Source organism: Chinchilla lanigera, unplaced genomic scaffold, assembly GCF_000276665.1.
Source record: "Chinchilla lanigera isolate Chin_1 unplaced genomic scaffold, ChiLan1.0 scaffold00027, whole genome shotgun sequence".
Classification (NCBI taxonomy): Eukaryota; Metazoa; Chordata; class Mammalia; order Rodentia; family Chinchillidae; genus Chinchilla; species Chinchilla lanigera.
Window position 1 is genome coordinate 5,243,215 of NW_004955428.1, and position 17,955 is coordinate 5,261,169.

A 17,955-nucleotide genomic window follows, 5' to 3' on the forward strand; every position below is an offset into this window, starting at 1 on the left:
GTAGTCTCCCTGTCACAGCCTCTCAAATACTAAGTTACAGGTGTGGACAACCATGCCCAGCAGATGTCCTTTAATTCTTGTGTGAAGTTACACACTCACTGTAAAACCTGTTAAAGGAGTCTAAGTTTTGCCTTAAGAGTAAAAACTAAATGAATATGTGCAAAATTTCTATATAGCTGTGATAATAATTATTGCTAACTGCATGGTATAGTTTATGTATTTATGTTTCCCAAGTGTACAGGTTTTCAAAGATACAAAGCTGAAAAATATATATTATCATACTTGTGACTTCCAGGGTAAAGTTATTTATGGTGCTAACCTTTTTCAGGCTCAAGTATCTGGCTTTGCCTTACTTGTTTTCTAGCTACTTGTAATGAAATGTATACACTAATCCAATATGAGGCAGTTGGCCAGATGGTACAGATACATTTTCAAGCTTATGTTTGTGTGATTGTTTATAATTGTGCTACAACAGTTAGAGGTACCCAATGCTGTGTAGTCCAGACAGTGTCATTTTAAGGAGTAGTAGCTTTTGAATCCCTACCCCTACCCCTAACCCTAACGGAAAGAAGAGCAAAATACAAGGGGGTAAACTTTTTTTATTAAAGCCCTGGAACTATGTGACTAAGAGTCAAGAATCTATATAGATGGTTTCCAGCTTGCAGTTGTTTGACTTAAGACTTTCTTTTAACTTTACAATGGTGAATAATAATAATAATTTATTTAATAAATTACATAAGATAGTCAACACTTTACTATAAAATAAACTTAATATTAGATGACTTTGCCTAGTTATAGGTAGATGTAAGTGCTCTAGCATGTGTAAGGTAGGCTAGTCTATGTTATGATATTCAGCAATTTAGATATATTAAGTGGTTAACAATATCTTCAATTTATGGTGGTGTTTTTGAAGTGTAATCCCTCTGTAAGTGAAGAAGCATGCTTATTTGATTTATAACCTTTTTTTAAAAACCAGGATCAATACACAGATTTTTATATCCTCTTTTGAACTTTTTCATCTGTGTAAAATGGTTATGGAGCTTAAGACCCTTAAATGAAAATCTCATTCCCCAGAACTCAATTTACACCTAGGGTGGCCATCCTGAAACTTCTGCAGATCATACCGAGGTTGGTATTGATTGTCTGACAATAAATTCTGAGGTACTTAAGACTCTGTCCAATAACATTTTATATTAGATTCTTTCTGGACAGTCTACCAACATGGTGACTGTTTCCCAATATAAGATGAATTGTAACTAATTATAATTAGTTATAAGTAGAAGAAATGTATCACTGGTCCCTACATATACATCTGCACAATCGTTACGTTAGACTCATCTGTGGAAATTTAAAAGTTACAAGCCTTTTTATTTCTATTTTGAAGAGTTTGGATTCTTTTGCTTGGTGAGTCTATAGTATGGTCTTAGAGTGTTTTACCTTTGAATTTTTTTAATTAAAAAATCTCATATATAATGCTAGCTTCAAGAATCAGATAAATGTTACTAAGATTTACCTGAGTATCTAAATTACATAAATTACATTTGTGTTGAACAATCCCATATGAACTATTACTGATTAGTAATAACTTTGCATACACAGTCTCTTAAATAGCTTGGGCAAAAATTGTGGGTTAGATTTGAACATTTAAGAGTATAGAACTTTTTACATGATATTAAATTTCTTTTTCATTTTCTTGATTATTAATTGCTCAGATTAATAAGTATAGCTATATTTCATGTGCTGCTTGTTGTGTGTCAGGCCCAGTCTTGGCTTTGGCAATCACTGTCATTCATATTTATAACTTCTTTTATGAAGCAAAAATTGAAATTTTTACTTTATAGGTCTTGGAAGGTTACACAGCTTACCCATTTCCACATGAAGTGTATTGCTGTGTATTACATGTAGCTTTTCACTTAATGTATATTATCTCTTTTCAAAAAGCACAGCATTCATTGTACCCTTTTCAGAAACAGGATAATAGGTCAGAATTCATCTTGCTGTCAAAATGTATCCTACAAATTAAATGAAGCCTTTCATGGTATTTAGTCCACCATTTCTGAATATATTTTGATTTGTCAGAGAAACATATTTATGAAGACTTCTCAACATAATAAGTTCAGTTTTGGATAATTATTTGTCATACTGAACTCATATTATGGGGTTAATCTTTTAAATACCTGAAGAGAAGCAAGTGAGTTTGTGTTCCTCAAAAACAGGTCAGTATTATTGGTATCCATGTTTCTCTTTTTCCCTTTGCTTTCTGGTTTATAACTCAAAAATCTGAAACATTTAATAGTGTTTTAGAATTTTGTGTTTACCACTTTAAAGAAAATGACATTGTTCAAGTAGAACGAACTACAATTCAGATGCAAGGAAATCGTGAGAGGAACTTGTGGGTCTCAACAATAGATGACTGCTGTTTTGAAGTAAGGATGCTGTTCAGACCAGGGGAAATAGTCACCTTTCATGCAGCATAAATACCCTGGGGCCAAGTCAATAAGATTGCTTGATAGCATATTAAATGTATACCTTCTTATCATAACCATTTCACAGGAGCCTTGTCTTATGCTGAATTGGGAACAAGCATAAAGAAATCCGGTGGTCACTACACATATATCCTAGAAGTCTTTGGCCCATTGTTAGCCTTTGTACGAGTCTGGGTGGAACTGCTTATAATACGGTAAGAACATAGATAGAAAACCTTAATTTCATTATTCTTCTGAATCTTCTTGATTACTTTTAAGCAATTAGAAATGTGCATGTCAAGCAACTCAACTGTAAGCATGCATAATTTAGGACGCAAAATCTGTGATACAATACTTTTATAGATTAAAATTCTTAGTGCAATTTTTATCATTAGCAGTGGTTCACCGACAATGCCAAACTCTGTAAAGAGTTTTTCTTTAATCCTGTTATTCTCTTTTATATTTCTTTTTTTTGATACCAGGAATCGAACTCAGGACCTTGCGCTTGCCAGGTCTCCAGTCCTCTGTTTTATATTTCTAAGAATCATGCTTACTTAAAATTGTAAATAATTTTATTAAATGTACATGAAACATCTCTTTTCAAACTTTTCTAGAATGTGAAGCATGAAATTACCTTGATAAACTGTACCTTTTGACTAACTGGACACAACTAACAATACTAAGAATTAGAGTTTTCTCTTATTGAAGATTATGTCATTAAGTCATTTAACTTTACTCTATTTTCATGACTAAGGCATGTCTGTGTCTGACAACTTGATATGTCATCAAGTCTATCAAGAAGAAAAGCAAGTTTACATACCATAAATGACTCACTTCCTCCCATTAAATCCGTCAGGGCACAAGAGTTGTGAAAATCTTTTGATTTTATTGTGGTAAAAGGTTCCTCTTCCTGATCTTTTTGGCAATAGGTTGTGCTAAGTCACCCTGAATAGCAATTTTCATTCAGTTTTGTGATGAATTTATGAGGTCACATAAGTAGTTAAGAATAGCACAGTCCCTTAAGGTTAGGTAGTTTCCTGACTGTGACTTGCACTTTCTAGCTACAGAATATAATACAAATAACTAGGGAAACTTGCTCTGATTGTAAACTTATTAGACATACATAGCTGAGAACGGGGGTGAGCTTTTATTCTGTCATTTACAGAATGTGGCAAGTACAGAACAAATAAGTATCCATTGACACTAATCATGATTTTTACCGTGTTAAGAGTCTCTACTTCCACAAAGCACTTGAGAATAGTGTATATTTCATTGTCAAGTCTATCCTCATTTCAAACAATTCTGAGTTACTTAGAACTTGTAACAACAAAACAATGACGGAGAAGAATTTTATTCCTTTTCTAAGATTTCCCTACTTGGAATGTATCTTTTGTTTTTTCTATATTCTTTTTTTTTTTTTGTATCTTTTGTTCTTATGTGAATTTTATATACACTTCTAAGGTCGATTTAAATCTTATCTTTTTCATAGTTAATTACCTTTCATCTCTAATTCTTCTAAAAAAAAACAGTCTCTGTTGCTCATTTTACACTGCGCTTAATATCTTGTATTTTTATTTAGTATTTTAGGTGTTTGTGTTCTGTTTTCCTGTTAAATGCAAGCTTTTCAATGACATAAGATCAGGTCCTACATTTCTTATAACCTTTGTACCAGTGACTGTGTATATAAATATTCTGGGTATGCATTCTTTTCTAATAAGTGATAGAAATTTTATACTATTTTGAATGCAACACATTCAGCATTCAAATAATGCACTAATTTAGGTAATTAAAGTGCTGACCTGTCAGGCTCTTGAACTTTGGTGTTATACTTGAATCTGTCTTCACGCATGTATTTGTAACCTTGACTAATTGCTTGGCATTAGTCATAAACACAACCATTCCATTTGCTATTGCACAGATATTGTACTCATTTATAAATTTATTCATTCCACATATTGCCATCAAATAGTGAATAGCAAGATAAAGAATTCTAAATTTGCATGAATCCCAAGTTTTGCTCTCAAAGAGTTGATAACTCATTGTTTCTTTAATTTTGAAAGAAATGCTTTATGGTGTGTGTGTGTGTGTGTGTGTGTGTGTGTGTGTGTGAACAGGAGAAACTGCCTAGATAGATTCTCAAAGCTTTTAACTGTATTTATATATTCCTTTGTCATACTGAACTCATATTATGGGGTTAATCTTTTAAATACCTGAAGAGAAGCAAGATATCTAAGTATTTTAATGTTTCTCTTCTATTACTTATATGCAGGATACCTAAATATTTCCGTTAAAATTATACCTTCAGATTAAGTCACTGTTGCCAGGTATAATCTGTAAAGCACATTCAAGGAAAGAAAACTCCCAGTACTTAGGAAGAATCATTAAATTAAATTCACTCACTCACCATATATTCAATATGTATTGAGTTTCTATTTCTTGGGAGACATTTACTAAATGCTGGAGATAAAATCATGATTAAGATGGACTTACGGAATTCAAAATCTAGTTGGAAAAAAAGAGATATCAATCAGAGAATCACACAAGTGAATATAACTTTGGCACCATGAGAAGCAGTGTAGACAGGAGGCTAGGGCTCAGTAAAGGCAGACTCTGGGAGATGTTACCCAGTCAAAAAGTTGGAGAAGCATTTCTGGACCAAGGAAGACTGAACCAAGACTTAAAGAATTAAAAATAGTGAGTCGAAGACACAGGATTCTGATTATTCTAGTGAGAGAAAGCCACAGAACACGTAGAGGGAACTTAGACCAGATAGAATCTTGAGTGCAAAGGGAGGGATATTAACATATCCAGAACATGTTTTGAAAATGGTAAATGACATGGTTAGATTTTGATTTATACCTCATTTGGTGAACAATACCACCATGCAAAAACTCCAAGGAAACTCACGTGAAAATTTCTATAAATGATGGAGTACAGGAAACATAGTCTCATTCATAGAAGAGAAAAAAGGCCTCTAGGAAAAGTAGAAAGGCAACCTATTTATGGTGCTGTCTAGTAGCAGCAAGCCAAAGTTGGAAACACATAGAGGTGGTTGAGTTTCTGATTATCGAAGAATCAATTAAGAGGTGTAGGTAATCATGAGAAGGAAGAGAAGCTGCAAGGGAAGCCAGGTATCAGAAAGTAGATAGTTCTATGAACTTTCTTGTGAATGGAAAGGGTATATATATGAATATGGATTGTCCATTGCAACCTAATTAAATATGGAATCTTTAAATTACAGACTTTACTATTACACACATTCCATGTGCTAAGTAGTAAATAATGCCTCATGATAGGAAAATTTTAGTGAAAGTGTTATGCAGTTTTTCCTGTAATTATTATTATTTTTCTTTCTTTTTCATTTTTCAGCCCTGCAGCTACTGCTGTGATATCCCTGGCATTTGGACGTTATGTACTGGAGCCATTTTTCATGCCATGTGAAATTCCTGAACTTGCAATCAAGCTCATTACAGCTGTAGGCATAAGTGAGTATTACAGGTACAAGTGTGAAAGGGAGGGAAGCAATGCAACAGTTATTGAGAAATGAGTTTCCTTGGAGGTTTTGCATGCTGGTATTGTTCACCAAATGAGGTTGTTTTTCCCTTAGAGTTCCAAATTTGTGTTGGAAAATATGGAAAGAATACAGATTTTATACAGCCTCTGGTATTTTAATGCATACCAGTTTTGCATTAGGTCACCAGATATGATGGCCAATCTTTTAAAATACACAAAAAACTGTGTTGGTAAAATATTAAGTAGATTGTATATGAAGAAGATTAGTAAGAATGAAAACTGAACTACTTTGTGATTTTTCTAAATTGAAAATTATCCTATCTTAGTGATATGTTGAATTACAACTTGTGCATGGTCATGGAATTACATTGATTTGTTAGGCCTGTGTGTTGTGTTCATATAATTTATAGTGTTAATACTGTCACTCTCACAGATTTTGCTATCTCTGTGGGCCATGAGAAGAATTTTCGCTTAAGATTTGATAACTAAACATTTCTCACTTGGGAAATTTTCTTCATGGGCTGCAAATTAGAATGTGATTCATTTATTATTAATGGACACAGATTTTAGAAATTGAAAAAAAGTGGAAATAAAAAAAGAGGAACATGCACAAAATGATATAAGTGATATAAAGCCAAATCTCATTCTAACTTCTTAAAAAATTCCAGAATGTCATGAGAAAGGATAACAATTCTACATGCAAATCAAATCATTGCTTAGGAGCCAATATGCTCACATTTAATTAACAACTCAGAAATAGAAAACTACATAAGAATGACTGAATTGCACGCTCATAGAAAAATGGTTAGGATGTTATTCTAAAGCGTTGCAATAGAACAATAAAAAACAATACACTTTTGACAGAGAGGTGAGTGGTTAAATTGTAGGAAAAAGTTAGGAATTACATATAGAATATCTCTTATGGTGGTTACTTATATTTCTGAACTTATTTTAATTTATCTTAGATTTCTTACTTTATCCATTAAATGTGCATGATACACTTATTCTGTGAAGTCTCTGAAAAGACAAAGAAGATTAGCCAGAATAGACATTTTCAAGTTCTAGAGAGACAATGATATGTCTACTTAAATCATCTTGTTCTTAATCCACATATACAGATACCAGACATAGGGAAGATAAGGGATATAAGAGCAAGTCCTTTAGCCATTCTGTACCTCTGTGTTCTTCTCAATTAATCATTCCAGTGTTATAAGGTGCTGGGACTACAAAATGATTTTTAAATGAGATAATATGTAGAAAATGTTTTGGGTCATCTTTAATTTATAAAGAACACAATACAAATGGTAGCTATTTATGTTCCTGTGGGAAAACATCATTGGAATTTCCACGAGACTAATGGCCTTTAATTTGCAGTCTTTCCAGTCCCTCATATAGCTCCTAGCATGTTATTTGTGTTCAATAATGATGTATTACTGATTGATTTTATGAAAATAATCTAAGAATTTTTTTCTGCAGCAGGAAAATCTACAGTTGTGTAATTGTTAAATTTGGAGGACCATATATCTTCAGTTTTCTCAGCTAGCAGGGAAATATAATGAAGTAGGGTTTGTTTGATAAGATGTTCAGATCTAATGCCATGGGTTTTGGGGGACTGAGCTCACTGGATGCATAAAATCTGGGATTTGAAGTTAGTTTTCATATGTTTTATGTGCTCTTTGGCTAATTATTAAACCTTATTTAGCCTGAGTTTATTTATTGGGAAAATGCCTATGAACAAGTAATTTATTTTGAATGACTATAGACAAATGAGACTGTCTATGGCAGATTTTTAAGACCTTTAAAAGAGTGCCCTGCCCATAGAAAATTCTCAGTCTGGTGTCCTACTAAAGGATTGAATTAATGGCCATTTTTTGTTTGTTTGTTTGTTTTCCAGTACCAGGAATCGAACTCACAACCTTGCGCTTGCCAGGCAGGCACTTTGCCTCTGAGCTAATTCCCCAGCCCCTAATGGCCATTTTTATATTCACCATATTCTTGTTCCCTGAATGACTGAGACAGTCATATCACAGATACTATGTTAAAGCTGACAAGATAACTGATTGATATTGATAACCCTGGAAATTAATAATACAAGTTATTGATTAAATGCTTTAGTCAGAGGTTTTTAAGTACATCCTTTTTGTAAATCTGAAATCTATAAATTTTGCCTGCTTCAGACTTGCAATTAGAAGGCCAATGATATTGCTGTTTTTCTAACAGGAGATGACTTAACTTTTTCCAATTCCATTAAACTTTTAAAGGGAAAATTTATATTTTAGGTGATTAAATGGAAACTGTTGAAAGCAAAGGCTTAAAGCAGTTGTGAGAAAGGACAGCAAAACATGTTTGCAAAATGTGCTGTGGCAACTAATGATGGGACTGTTTGTAAAGAACCCAAGTAAGTCTTGGATGAACTGGGACAATTCCTTCTATTTCTGCCACTAGTTATAATATTAGTGTATACATGTTGATGTTCCCTTTCTAAGCTTGAGATTCTGAAAAAGGACTGTGTTCCCACAATCAGAACCACTTAAAAAGAAAAGGGAAATTTTTTATGACTTAATGGGAAGTAATTTAAATTAATGGCCTAATTGGGAAAGTCAAACTGTCTTTAAGAAGAATCTAGCTTTAGTGAAGCAATGGGGGGCGGGAGAGCGGGGAACGGAGACAGAGAAAGAGAAATTTACCTAGGGGCAAATCTCTCACATCCTTTATTTTTCAAAGTGACTCTGGGTGGTTTGCTGCCTGTAGGGTTGGAAGGTTACTGGGAGGTAGAAAATAGAGTTTAATTGCATGAATTGCTTCCCATGTTTCTGGAGGGAAGCAGGGAGTTTCAAATCTCTAGTTAAGTATAGAAAAAAGTCACTCCTGGAGGGTCCTGCTATCTCGTAGAAAAAGTCAAATTTTATAAAATAGAACAAACCATTTGAAAGATGAGAGTGCGGTGAGGAGTTAACTAAAAGCTAATTTACCTTCATTAAAAAAAAAAAGAACTCTGCTTCACTTCTACCAAATTCATAAATACGAAAGGTTTTCGCTTAGCTGAAATCCTATGTACTTTGGTAAAGAGGTCACAGATAGAAATTTTACTGGAGAATTTTGTGTATTCACATTTCATTGCTCTCTAAAGTCTAATCACTGCCTTCATCTTCCATGAGAAACCATGCTGTCCTTTAATTAAACACTGAAATATGTTCAATACTTGAAAACATTCAGGCTTTTGTTCTGGTCTCTTAAATCTGGATCCTCTATACACGTACAGATGAATGACTCAATATTACTGTTACTGGCTAGCCTGATTCTAAGAGTGGCTCATCTTCTAACGGTCACCAGGTTCTGTGTTGCTTGCCTCTCCCTGTGGATTAGATTCCAGGTTCTTCTTGTCCTGAACAAAGAACTGAACAAACTGAGAAACAAATAAACAAACATAAAAACAGCAACAAAGTTTATTCGAGAAAGTAAAAGTGAAAAATGAAAAGGAAACAGGGTCTGCCTAGCAAGCTTGTGCTGAGTAAAAGAGGAAAAAGCATGATAAAAGAACACCCTGGAGGAAGCAGACTGGGAGATCCCAAGGACAAGCCACCGTAACAAGTTCTGCTTGTGGCGCCTCTCTTTTGTACTGTCCAAATCTCGAGGAAACCCATGAGAAGTTCTTCATATAAGTCTTGAGACTCAGTGCTGAGGGAGTGGGGAACTGTTTGGGGAATGTGTCTGGGATCTTGTAGTTAACAGGTCAGCCTACTTCCTCAGCCAGTTTTGCCACATCTTACTGTCCTATCTCATTAACATAAGAATGCTTTACATAAAATGTGAGATCTAGTCCTAGTTCGCTGCCTCAGAGGCTTCTTTGAGTCTTTAATCCTTTCCTAAATTATTCTCTATGGATGAGTGTAAGGGTTCCATACTATCTCTCCGACCATGTAGGTGTAGTAGGGGAGGAATAAATAAAATAAAATTTGGATTGCATCATGAAGACCAACTGATGGGTTCTACAAATGTATTACTATATTCTCTTTTCTTCAAACTCTTTTCCTAGCATTAAATTCTATGAAAGAAAAATCTAGAACTGGTTCTATGTAAGCATTTCAAATATAGAGTGCCTTTGTTTGAATTTTCTGAAGCATGGTGTACTACTCCTTTTGTACTGACTATAACTAGATTATCAGTACAACCAATTCCTAGGTATATATGCACAGTGTTAAAACATACAAATACTGCCAAACAATAACTATGTCTTTTAAGAGGATGATAAATTAAATGTGGAATTAAAGTGTCCTGAGATCCAAGGCAAGATAAACATGAACCTTTACAGAAAGGCAAGGCCATTGACATGAGTTTGAAAGGTTGGGTTTATATCTTTTTGAGCTATTTCCTCATTGTTTTACTTATGAATTTATGGCAAAGTGTGTGTTCTGGAGTTAAACTATCTAGGTTACAATCTTATCTTCCCACTTACTGCCTATTAGAATATAGGCAAGTACTATGAATCTGGGCTGCTTATTTTAAAAACAAGACTAACAATAATGACGTCACAGAGCTATGTGGATTAAATAACTTTACCCATGTAATGTCTTTGCACAGTATTTGCCACGAATAGTGGTTTACATGTATTTAAGTGTTGCCATTTTTATTCCCAGTAGTGACGTAATAGATATAGACTACCTTTCTGCTTTTAAAAGTGTTTAATGCTACACATCCTCTCTGAAATTAATACATCCAGGAAATGAATTCTAAGAAAAAGATAAAGGGAACCCAGGCAGTTATTGCCAAAAGCAGCAGAACCACATACTTTATCTTACCATGCAGCATATATCCACAGCATTCATATATTTTATCAGTTTGGCATGAAGCAGCTACAGATCAGAAGCCAGAAAGAATCTGAACCTGAGTGAAAACCCAATATATCCAGACTCTTTAATCTCTCTCTTCAAAAACCAAAGGCAGACTTGAATTATGGACAGTGCAGAGAGAAATACTTGCCAGTCTTTAAATCAGAGCACCACTCTTTAACATTCCTCTAAACATCCCCTTCAAATACAGCTCCTTTCAAATATGTATTTCTTATCCCCAGGATTTATAGATACAGCTTTCATTGCTGCATTTCAGTTCTTAGGAAACTGTATCATAAATAAGTAAATAAAAACTATACAGTCCTATATTTTCATTTTTGTAAAAATTTGAGCCAGGAAAAAAAAATCCAAACTGTTGTAATTATTTCCTCATGTGTAAAATTAGCAATTACTCCAAGGAAGTAAAACTAGGGCCAGAGAACTGGCTCAAATCTCTTATTATTACAAAGCTAGGAGGGAGTATGTACCCAAAGACATAGTTTCTGTTTATTTCAGAAACTCAGAATGCGCTTGCATTTAGTGAGTCCCAAATCCCTTTTCAATATTGGTGGGTAAGCAACATACACAGTCTTAAATTCTGCTGTACAGACACATGATGAAGCAGCAGTTCTAGCCGCTGGAGAGCCCTCCCTGTGCCTCCACACGGGCTGCCTGCTCCTTCTTAAGCTGCACCTTCAGGGTCACGCAGGCGCCTCTCAGCTGGAATGTGGTGCTCCAAATAATGAGTGCAATGTCTGGGTGCTCAGAGGAAGCAAGGTTTTGAGAAACCTTCGAGAAAAATTGGTCTTAACCAGAATTTTTGTTTCTGCTGGAGAAGAGGAAGCAAGATGAAGTTATCAGTTCACAGTATTTGGTTTGTTTTGTCTTCCATTTGTTTGAGAAAATTTTATGAAATATAAAAGAAAATCCCAAATATTCACTTTTCCCTGTTTCAGTAAGTATAACACACTCTTAGTGCAATAACAAACCCTCTTTTTCCTTTTCAAATATAAAGATGGCCAGATGCTCCTAAAATAGGGTATGTCCTCCCTTTTGCTCTCCCTCCCTTTTCCCTCTTTCTTTCTGTCTGCCTATATCTTTTCCTTTTTCTCTTTCTTCTTCCTACTTCTCCCGGGGCCCGGTTTCCACTGGAGCACTTTCAGCGATAGTGTTTTCGGTTTTAGGGCTCTGTTTAAAAGAAAGGAATGCTGTTCTGTGGCTGATGGGCACATGAGATCATTTCCCCTCTTTCATGTCAAAGTTGAACCTCCATAATTAAAAAATAATCATTTACATATGATGACTCATTTATCACAGTCATTTGCATAGAGAAAGAAAGGAATCACAGGGTGGTGAAGAAAGAGCAGGATTGCTCCAAACTATTTTCAGTATAATAATACTTTATATCAGTGTAACAATACTCCCTCAAGGAGGGAGAAGTAGTTTTATATTTTTATCATTCCTGATAAAATAATGCCCTTTGCTGTTGACAGTGGACCTGTCTTCATGTTTTCAGCTTCAAAATACATGAAACATTTTCCCTTTCCCTTTGGCCTTCCCTGTAGCTGAGTCAGGGCTTTGGCCTCATCAATCGTTTTTCTGACTCCTCCTCTGAAAAAGTCTTCTGTACTTACCCCCTTATTTCACTTTCTATGTGGTTGCTGGTTCCCTTATTTCCCAATTTTAAATATTTTAAAAATGATTTGATTTCTTTCTTTCAAACATTTCCAGCTTTGTTGAGATATATTTGACAAACAAAATTGTATGATGTTAAGGTGTAAGATGTTAGGGTCTAATATGCATATATTTTATAAAGTGTTTATCACAGCAAGTCAGTTAATGCAAATATCATTCTTAGTTACCACTGTATTTGTTTTGTGGTGAGAACAGCTAAACAAATTTGGTGACTGTCAGCTACAGCCACCAAAGCACTATGTGTTCATTATAAAATTTATTGAAATATTGCTGAAAAATAAATATCAGGAGTTGGAAATTATTTCGTATGTTATCATGTATAGATACTTGCTGTTAGTGTTTTGGTAATTGTCCCTTCAGGATTTTTCCTTTCTTTTTGTCTTTATTTCCTGTCTTTCTTTTTACTATCTCTGTCCATCTGTCTGTCTATCTATCTATGTATCTATCAATCATCTATCTATCTATTTATCTATCTATCTACCTATCTACTTTATATACCTATCTATCCATCCATCACTGTTGGTCAATAATATATCATGTAATAAATATTTAATTGCATCATGATTTTAAGTGATTATGTATAAAGCCATCAAATAAGATATATCTTAATTAGTCCTTCTTTAAGGGTGTACGTTGTTAAAATTTCTACCATTACATGTGTTGATAACACAATGTAGTCAAATACTGAAATGAACTAGTGATTATATCAGACAATGAACAGTATGAGGACTACTATTATTATTCTACAGATGGAAAACCTACAGTTATAACTCCATGAACTTGAAGTTCTTTGTCTAGGGTATCCCCAGTCATTTCTACAGGGTAGAGGAAGAAGATTTTAGAGAGTCACCACTCACCTCTGCTTTAGATTTTCCAATAGAGGATCCAGTTCATTCACACATTCACACAAAAATGTGTGAGTTGTCTACCCAGGCCAGGCATGGGGCTGGGTACCGTCAGTACAGACATGAGTAACCCTTCTCCACTTGACATATTCATGTTCCACGAGGTGGGAAGTGTGAATAGTTACTGCTTCCTGGGAAACTGTGGGCAGCATCATTAAGAATGGGAAATTCAGCTAGCTCTGGGCCCAGTTTGTATTCTAACACAGAAATTCTTATGTCTCAAAACATACCTTGGAAGCAGGTTGAAAGTGAACTTTTCATATGTTAATTGAAAAGTGGAGAGTGACCCAAAAAGAAAAGCATGGGTTAAACTAATGCTGAGGGGGCAGAATGAGATCCCAGCTAATTTGTCTGCTTGTTTCTTCTGGAGCATGCTCTGCCCCTGTGGGTGCACTATCATTGAGGTTGCAAACACTTGCCATGTGAAGCTAGGGTCTGTGACCACTTCAGCATTTGATTAGAAGATATTTTTATATGCCTCTTAGAGCCACTACAATGTATGTCTTTTCTTACTGACATATACAAAGAACAGAGAGAAATTACAACTGTCTAAACTTGTCAAATTATAATGTACACAAAAATAACCAGGAAATCCTGTTGCACTGTAGATTTGCATTCATCTGGTCTGAGGCAGAGCCTGAGATTCTGCATTTCTAAAACTCTTGTAGGCAATGCCAACACTGCTGGTTTTTACATTGCACTTTGAGTAATAAGCACCTAAGATGTCTTTGTGCCCACAAGCATTTGCCTTTTATAACTTCATCTATTTGTTTGCAGCTTTAGTGATGGTCCTAAATAGCATGAGTGTCAGCTGGAGCGCCCGGATTCAGATTTTCTTAACCTTTTGCAAGCTCACAGCAATTCTGATAATTATAGTCCCTGGAGTTATACAACTAATTAAAGGTACGGACTGAAAAGTAAATGCTTTTAAAAATACGTATCTGCTTTTGGTCTCTTCTAACACTAACTTTTGCTGGTACCAGCAGAATCCTTAATTAGTCTCTGCTTGTGGAACTTAAACTCCATACCGTCATCTAATTGATTTGAAAGGCTGCTACATTGAGGGTGAGTTGGTATTTACAGTTGAGAGGCAGCGAGAGGATTAAGCCTGGGTCAAGCAACAAAATAAGGCTTCAGTAAATTCTCTTGATATAAATTGCTTGGAGTGAAAACTCAAAGTGGGAGAAAACTCTGCCAAGATTATTTTTTAAAAAAGTCCTTCACTACAGATGAATATGTTCTTTTATTTTTACTTTAAAATTGTTCACTAGTAGTAATCAAGTTTAAAGAGAAAAAGGATTTCTGGAAAATAATGAGACATGGTTGACAATCCTATTATGTTTTGGTTATCATTTCTTTTACCTTGAGAGTGGTATCATCAGCAGAGTAGTCAGATATGGGAATAACATTCCTAGAAAAAAATTCCAAATATTGATTTCATAATAAAAGCAGCTGCAAAATCTTAACTTTAATTGTTACATTATTTTCAATATAAAATTTGCACTTCTACCAAAATAGATCATTTTTCTGGAATTATTTGTCCTAGAGAGTTTATTATTTGATAACAGAAGAAGTTGAGGGCCAATGGCACTTAAAGTTCTAGATGTTTCAGGAAAGATATGCATGTGAATGCTTGCATTCCATGGAAATTTTTGGAGGAGGTCCACATGAGTTATTTAATTGGCAGTGGGCACTCTAGTAGGAAATAATAGGAAAGAAAGAAATGTAAAGAAGTGACTTATAACTTGAGCATGTTAAGTATTTAATGTTTACATTGATTTTGTCTGTTGGAAGGCAGGGAATTTATAGAGAAATGTAATGACATTGCAGGAAAAGAATTACAACAAGGCAAAGGAAATGCCAAAGTTCAGCAAAATCATGGCTGTTGGTAGAGGCTTTAAACAATAACAAACATTGAAAGATCGGTCACTCTGTAGCTGGGAAAAGGAGATGCTGTTGTCCATTTAATAAGCCTAGTGGGAGATCTTACAGCCCTGCTGGCAAAATGCTTTCATCAAATCCAGCAACCTCAGCCAACTCGCAACAGACACAATGAAGAGTTTGAACACGAGGGCTTACGCTGAAAGGAAGATGGGAGCTTGCTCTTCTAATTCACCTTGCCCTCCACAGAGCTGGTCCGCTGAGCTTCTCTTTTGTTCATCAGGAGTGTATGCAGAATCATCTACTCTCTTAGTACTTTCGCTTTTAGGGCTAAGTCTTTAGTCTTCTGTGAAGGCCTTCTTTAGTATTTGGAAATTGCAGAAACTCTGGGTCACTGGCTGTTCTTTAGTTCTAGTTCAGATTCCAAAAATTGATATACTATCCCCTGAAAGTAAGATAAAATTTTATTTTTCTTTTTGATGTGATATCAGACATTGGTGACAGCATTGGAATCCTTAGTCAGTTCTGACCACTGATTTATATATGTGTATGAGGTGTATTTGATTGCCCAAATGGTAAGTACTCTATTTTAAGTTCTACAAAACAAAAGAAAATCTTGATTTGATGTAGGTCTTGGATCCTTGGGCAGTTACAATAGAGTGGCCCTTAATTAATACTTATGAGGTCAGTGCTTAGGGTGGCCAGGTTCCTTCTTAGATCTCACCCAACAGGGAAGTTCACTGAGTATATTGGCACATAAAAAGTAAATTTTAATATTTTGGAGAGCATTGTAGTAGATATTTTTGTTCTCTTAGTACAAAATGAGATAAAATTATAGTTTTCTTTGTAACGTGATCACATATTTTCTATATTAATCCGAGATTCCAGGAAGAGAAAGACTTCACTAATCTATCTTGCACATCCATTTCTACTCTAATTAGATCCTGATAATGCTGTGCACTTGCTTATGAATATGTGTTGAACTTTTCTTTGAACATTAGACTTTCACATCTTCCTGGGACCTCCGCTATACGGCCACAGTATCCCTGAGGTTTCGGAATAAACTGCTTCTCTTTCGTATTACTTGAAGAATGGCATTTTTGAAGATCTGTGCTTTTGACTCAGTCTTCACAAAGATTATTTTTTCTTTTCCCTTATTGATTATTCAGTGCTGCTCCCTGAGGAATACTGTCCCTTAGGCCAAGGAGACCACAATTATGATAAAAGAATACTCAAGAGATGGTTTTATCCGAAGACCAGTATTCATGTTTTCCTTCTATAGGGACAAAGAGATATTTGAATAAAGCAGGCATTCCTGACTCACTGTATCATTTTAAAAAGTGAACTATACATATTTGGAAATCCTACTTTGAAGGAAAAACTCAACATTCTCCAGTTTTGGGTTCCTGTACTCTCTGTAAATGTTGCACTTGGTAATGAAGGCAGCAGCTGAGATTTGACTTGGGAGACACTGTCGACCATACACATCAGCTGGTTTCTGTCCTATCTAGCTTCTATCCTTCCTCTGTTGACCAAGTACACAATGAAGTTATTTCTGATTTGGGCAATTTCATTTGTTGCTCTCCTTGGGAAATGGAGACCTCTTTTTTGCTAAAGTTTGAATATTGGCTTAGTAGATCTGATCTCTAACTTTTAAAACTATCCAAAACATATACAAGCAAAAACTCCACTGCCATACACAAAACAAAGAAAAAAACGTGAACAAGGTTGTTCAATCCACATTAGGTGCAAAATTTATTAAGATGTAGTTTAGAATTCAGTGTAATTTCTCTTTAATGTTTCAAGAAGAAAACTGTGCCCTTCCTGGGACAGAGTCAATTTTATTTTATCTATGAGTGACCAGCTGCTTTTGTGGCCAGAGTAGAGGTGTGCTCCAGTGAGGGCTTGTTTTTAAAATGCTATTTTCATTTTAGGTGTAACTTTATTAAAAGACAAATGTGAAATAAGATGCCTAGTGATCAGTATATTTTGGAACTTTTTCTCTAGGATGGGTAGAGTATTAATATATAAATCTGCTAGTGAGTAGAGAGTAAGAAATATAGACTCAAAACAGTTCTGCTTTATTCTCTGATTCCTGTGTTAATGGTTAGAGTGAATAATAACTGGCTCTCTAGGAAAGCTCTAAATTTTTTGCATTCTAATTGCAGGGCAAACACAGCATTTTAAAGACCCCTTTTCTGGAAGAGACGCGAATATTATAGGGTTGCCGTTGGCTTTTTATTATGGAATGTATGCGTATGCTGGCTGGTAAGTTATGTGTAGATCTAGTACTTTGAGTGATGTATTAATTCCTTGAAGTATTTGCTTAAGTATAAAGCAAGGTGCTAGGGAAATGCGATTAGCTATAATCCAGTGTAACATGCAGTACTTGAAATGGGAAATATGGGGTAGCCCCTCTACCAGGCCACTTTCTGTGCTCACAACTGAATGCAAACCTGATGTTATAAGGTTGGAAAGCTGTGATACTTTTCCTCACCCATGAAAAGGGTCAGAGCTGACATTCATGTAACAAAAGACAGAGTAACAAGAGACAAGAGTAACAAATGCATTTCATCATAAATTTGCATGACATGGAAATCCTCAGAAAAGATGTCCCAGCATCCCAGGGAAAACTTTCTATTTTTATGAACAAAAGGAATGGTAATA

General features: G+C 35.0%; 1 protein-coding gene across 2 annotated transcripts in view; it reads left to right on the top strand.

The window, feature by feature from the left end:
• The window catches only part of Slc7a11 (solute carrier family 7 (anionic amino acid transporter light chain, xc- system), member 11), a 70,626-nt gene that overhangs the window by 4,755 nt on the left and 47,916 nt on the right, over window positions 1–17,955 (top strand). For both annotated transcript variants that reach the window (XM_005386709.2, XM_013515245.1), the window contains exons 2-5: window positions 2,554–2,680; window positions 5,835–5,950; window positions 14,185–14,310; window positions 17,457–17,556. In XM_005386709.2, coding sequence (XP_005386766.1) covers window positions 2,554–2,680; window positions 5,835–5,950; window positions 14,185–14,310; window positions 17,457–17,556 — 469 coding nt within the window. The remainder of the gene's footprint in view (window positions 1–2,553; window positions 2,681–5,834; window positions 5,951–14,184; window positions 14,311–17,456; window positions 17,557–17,955) is intronic.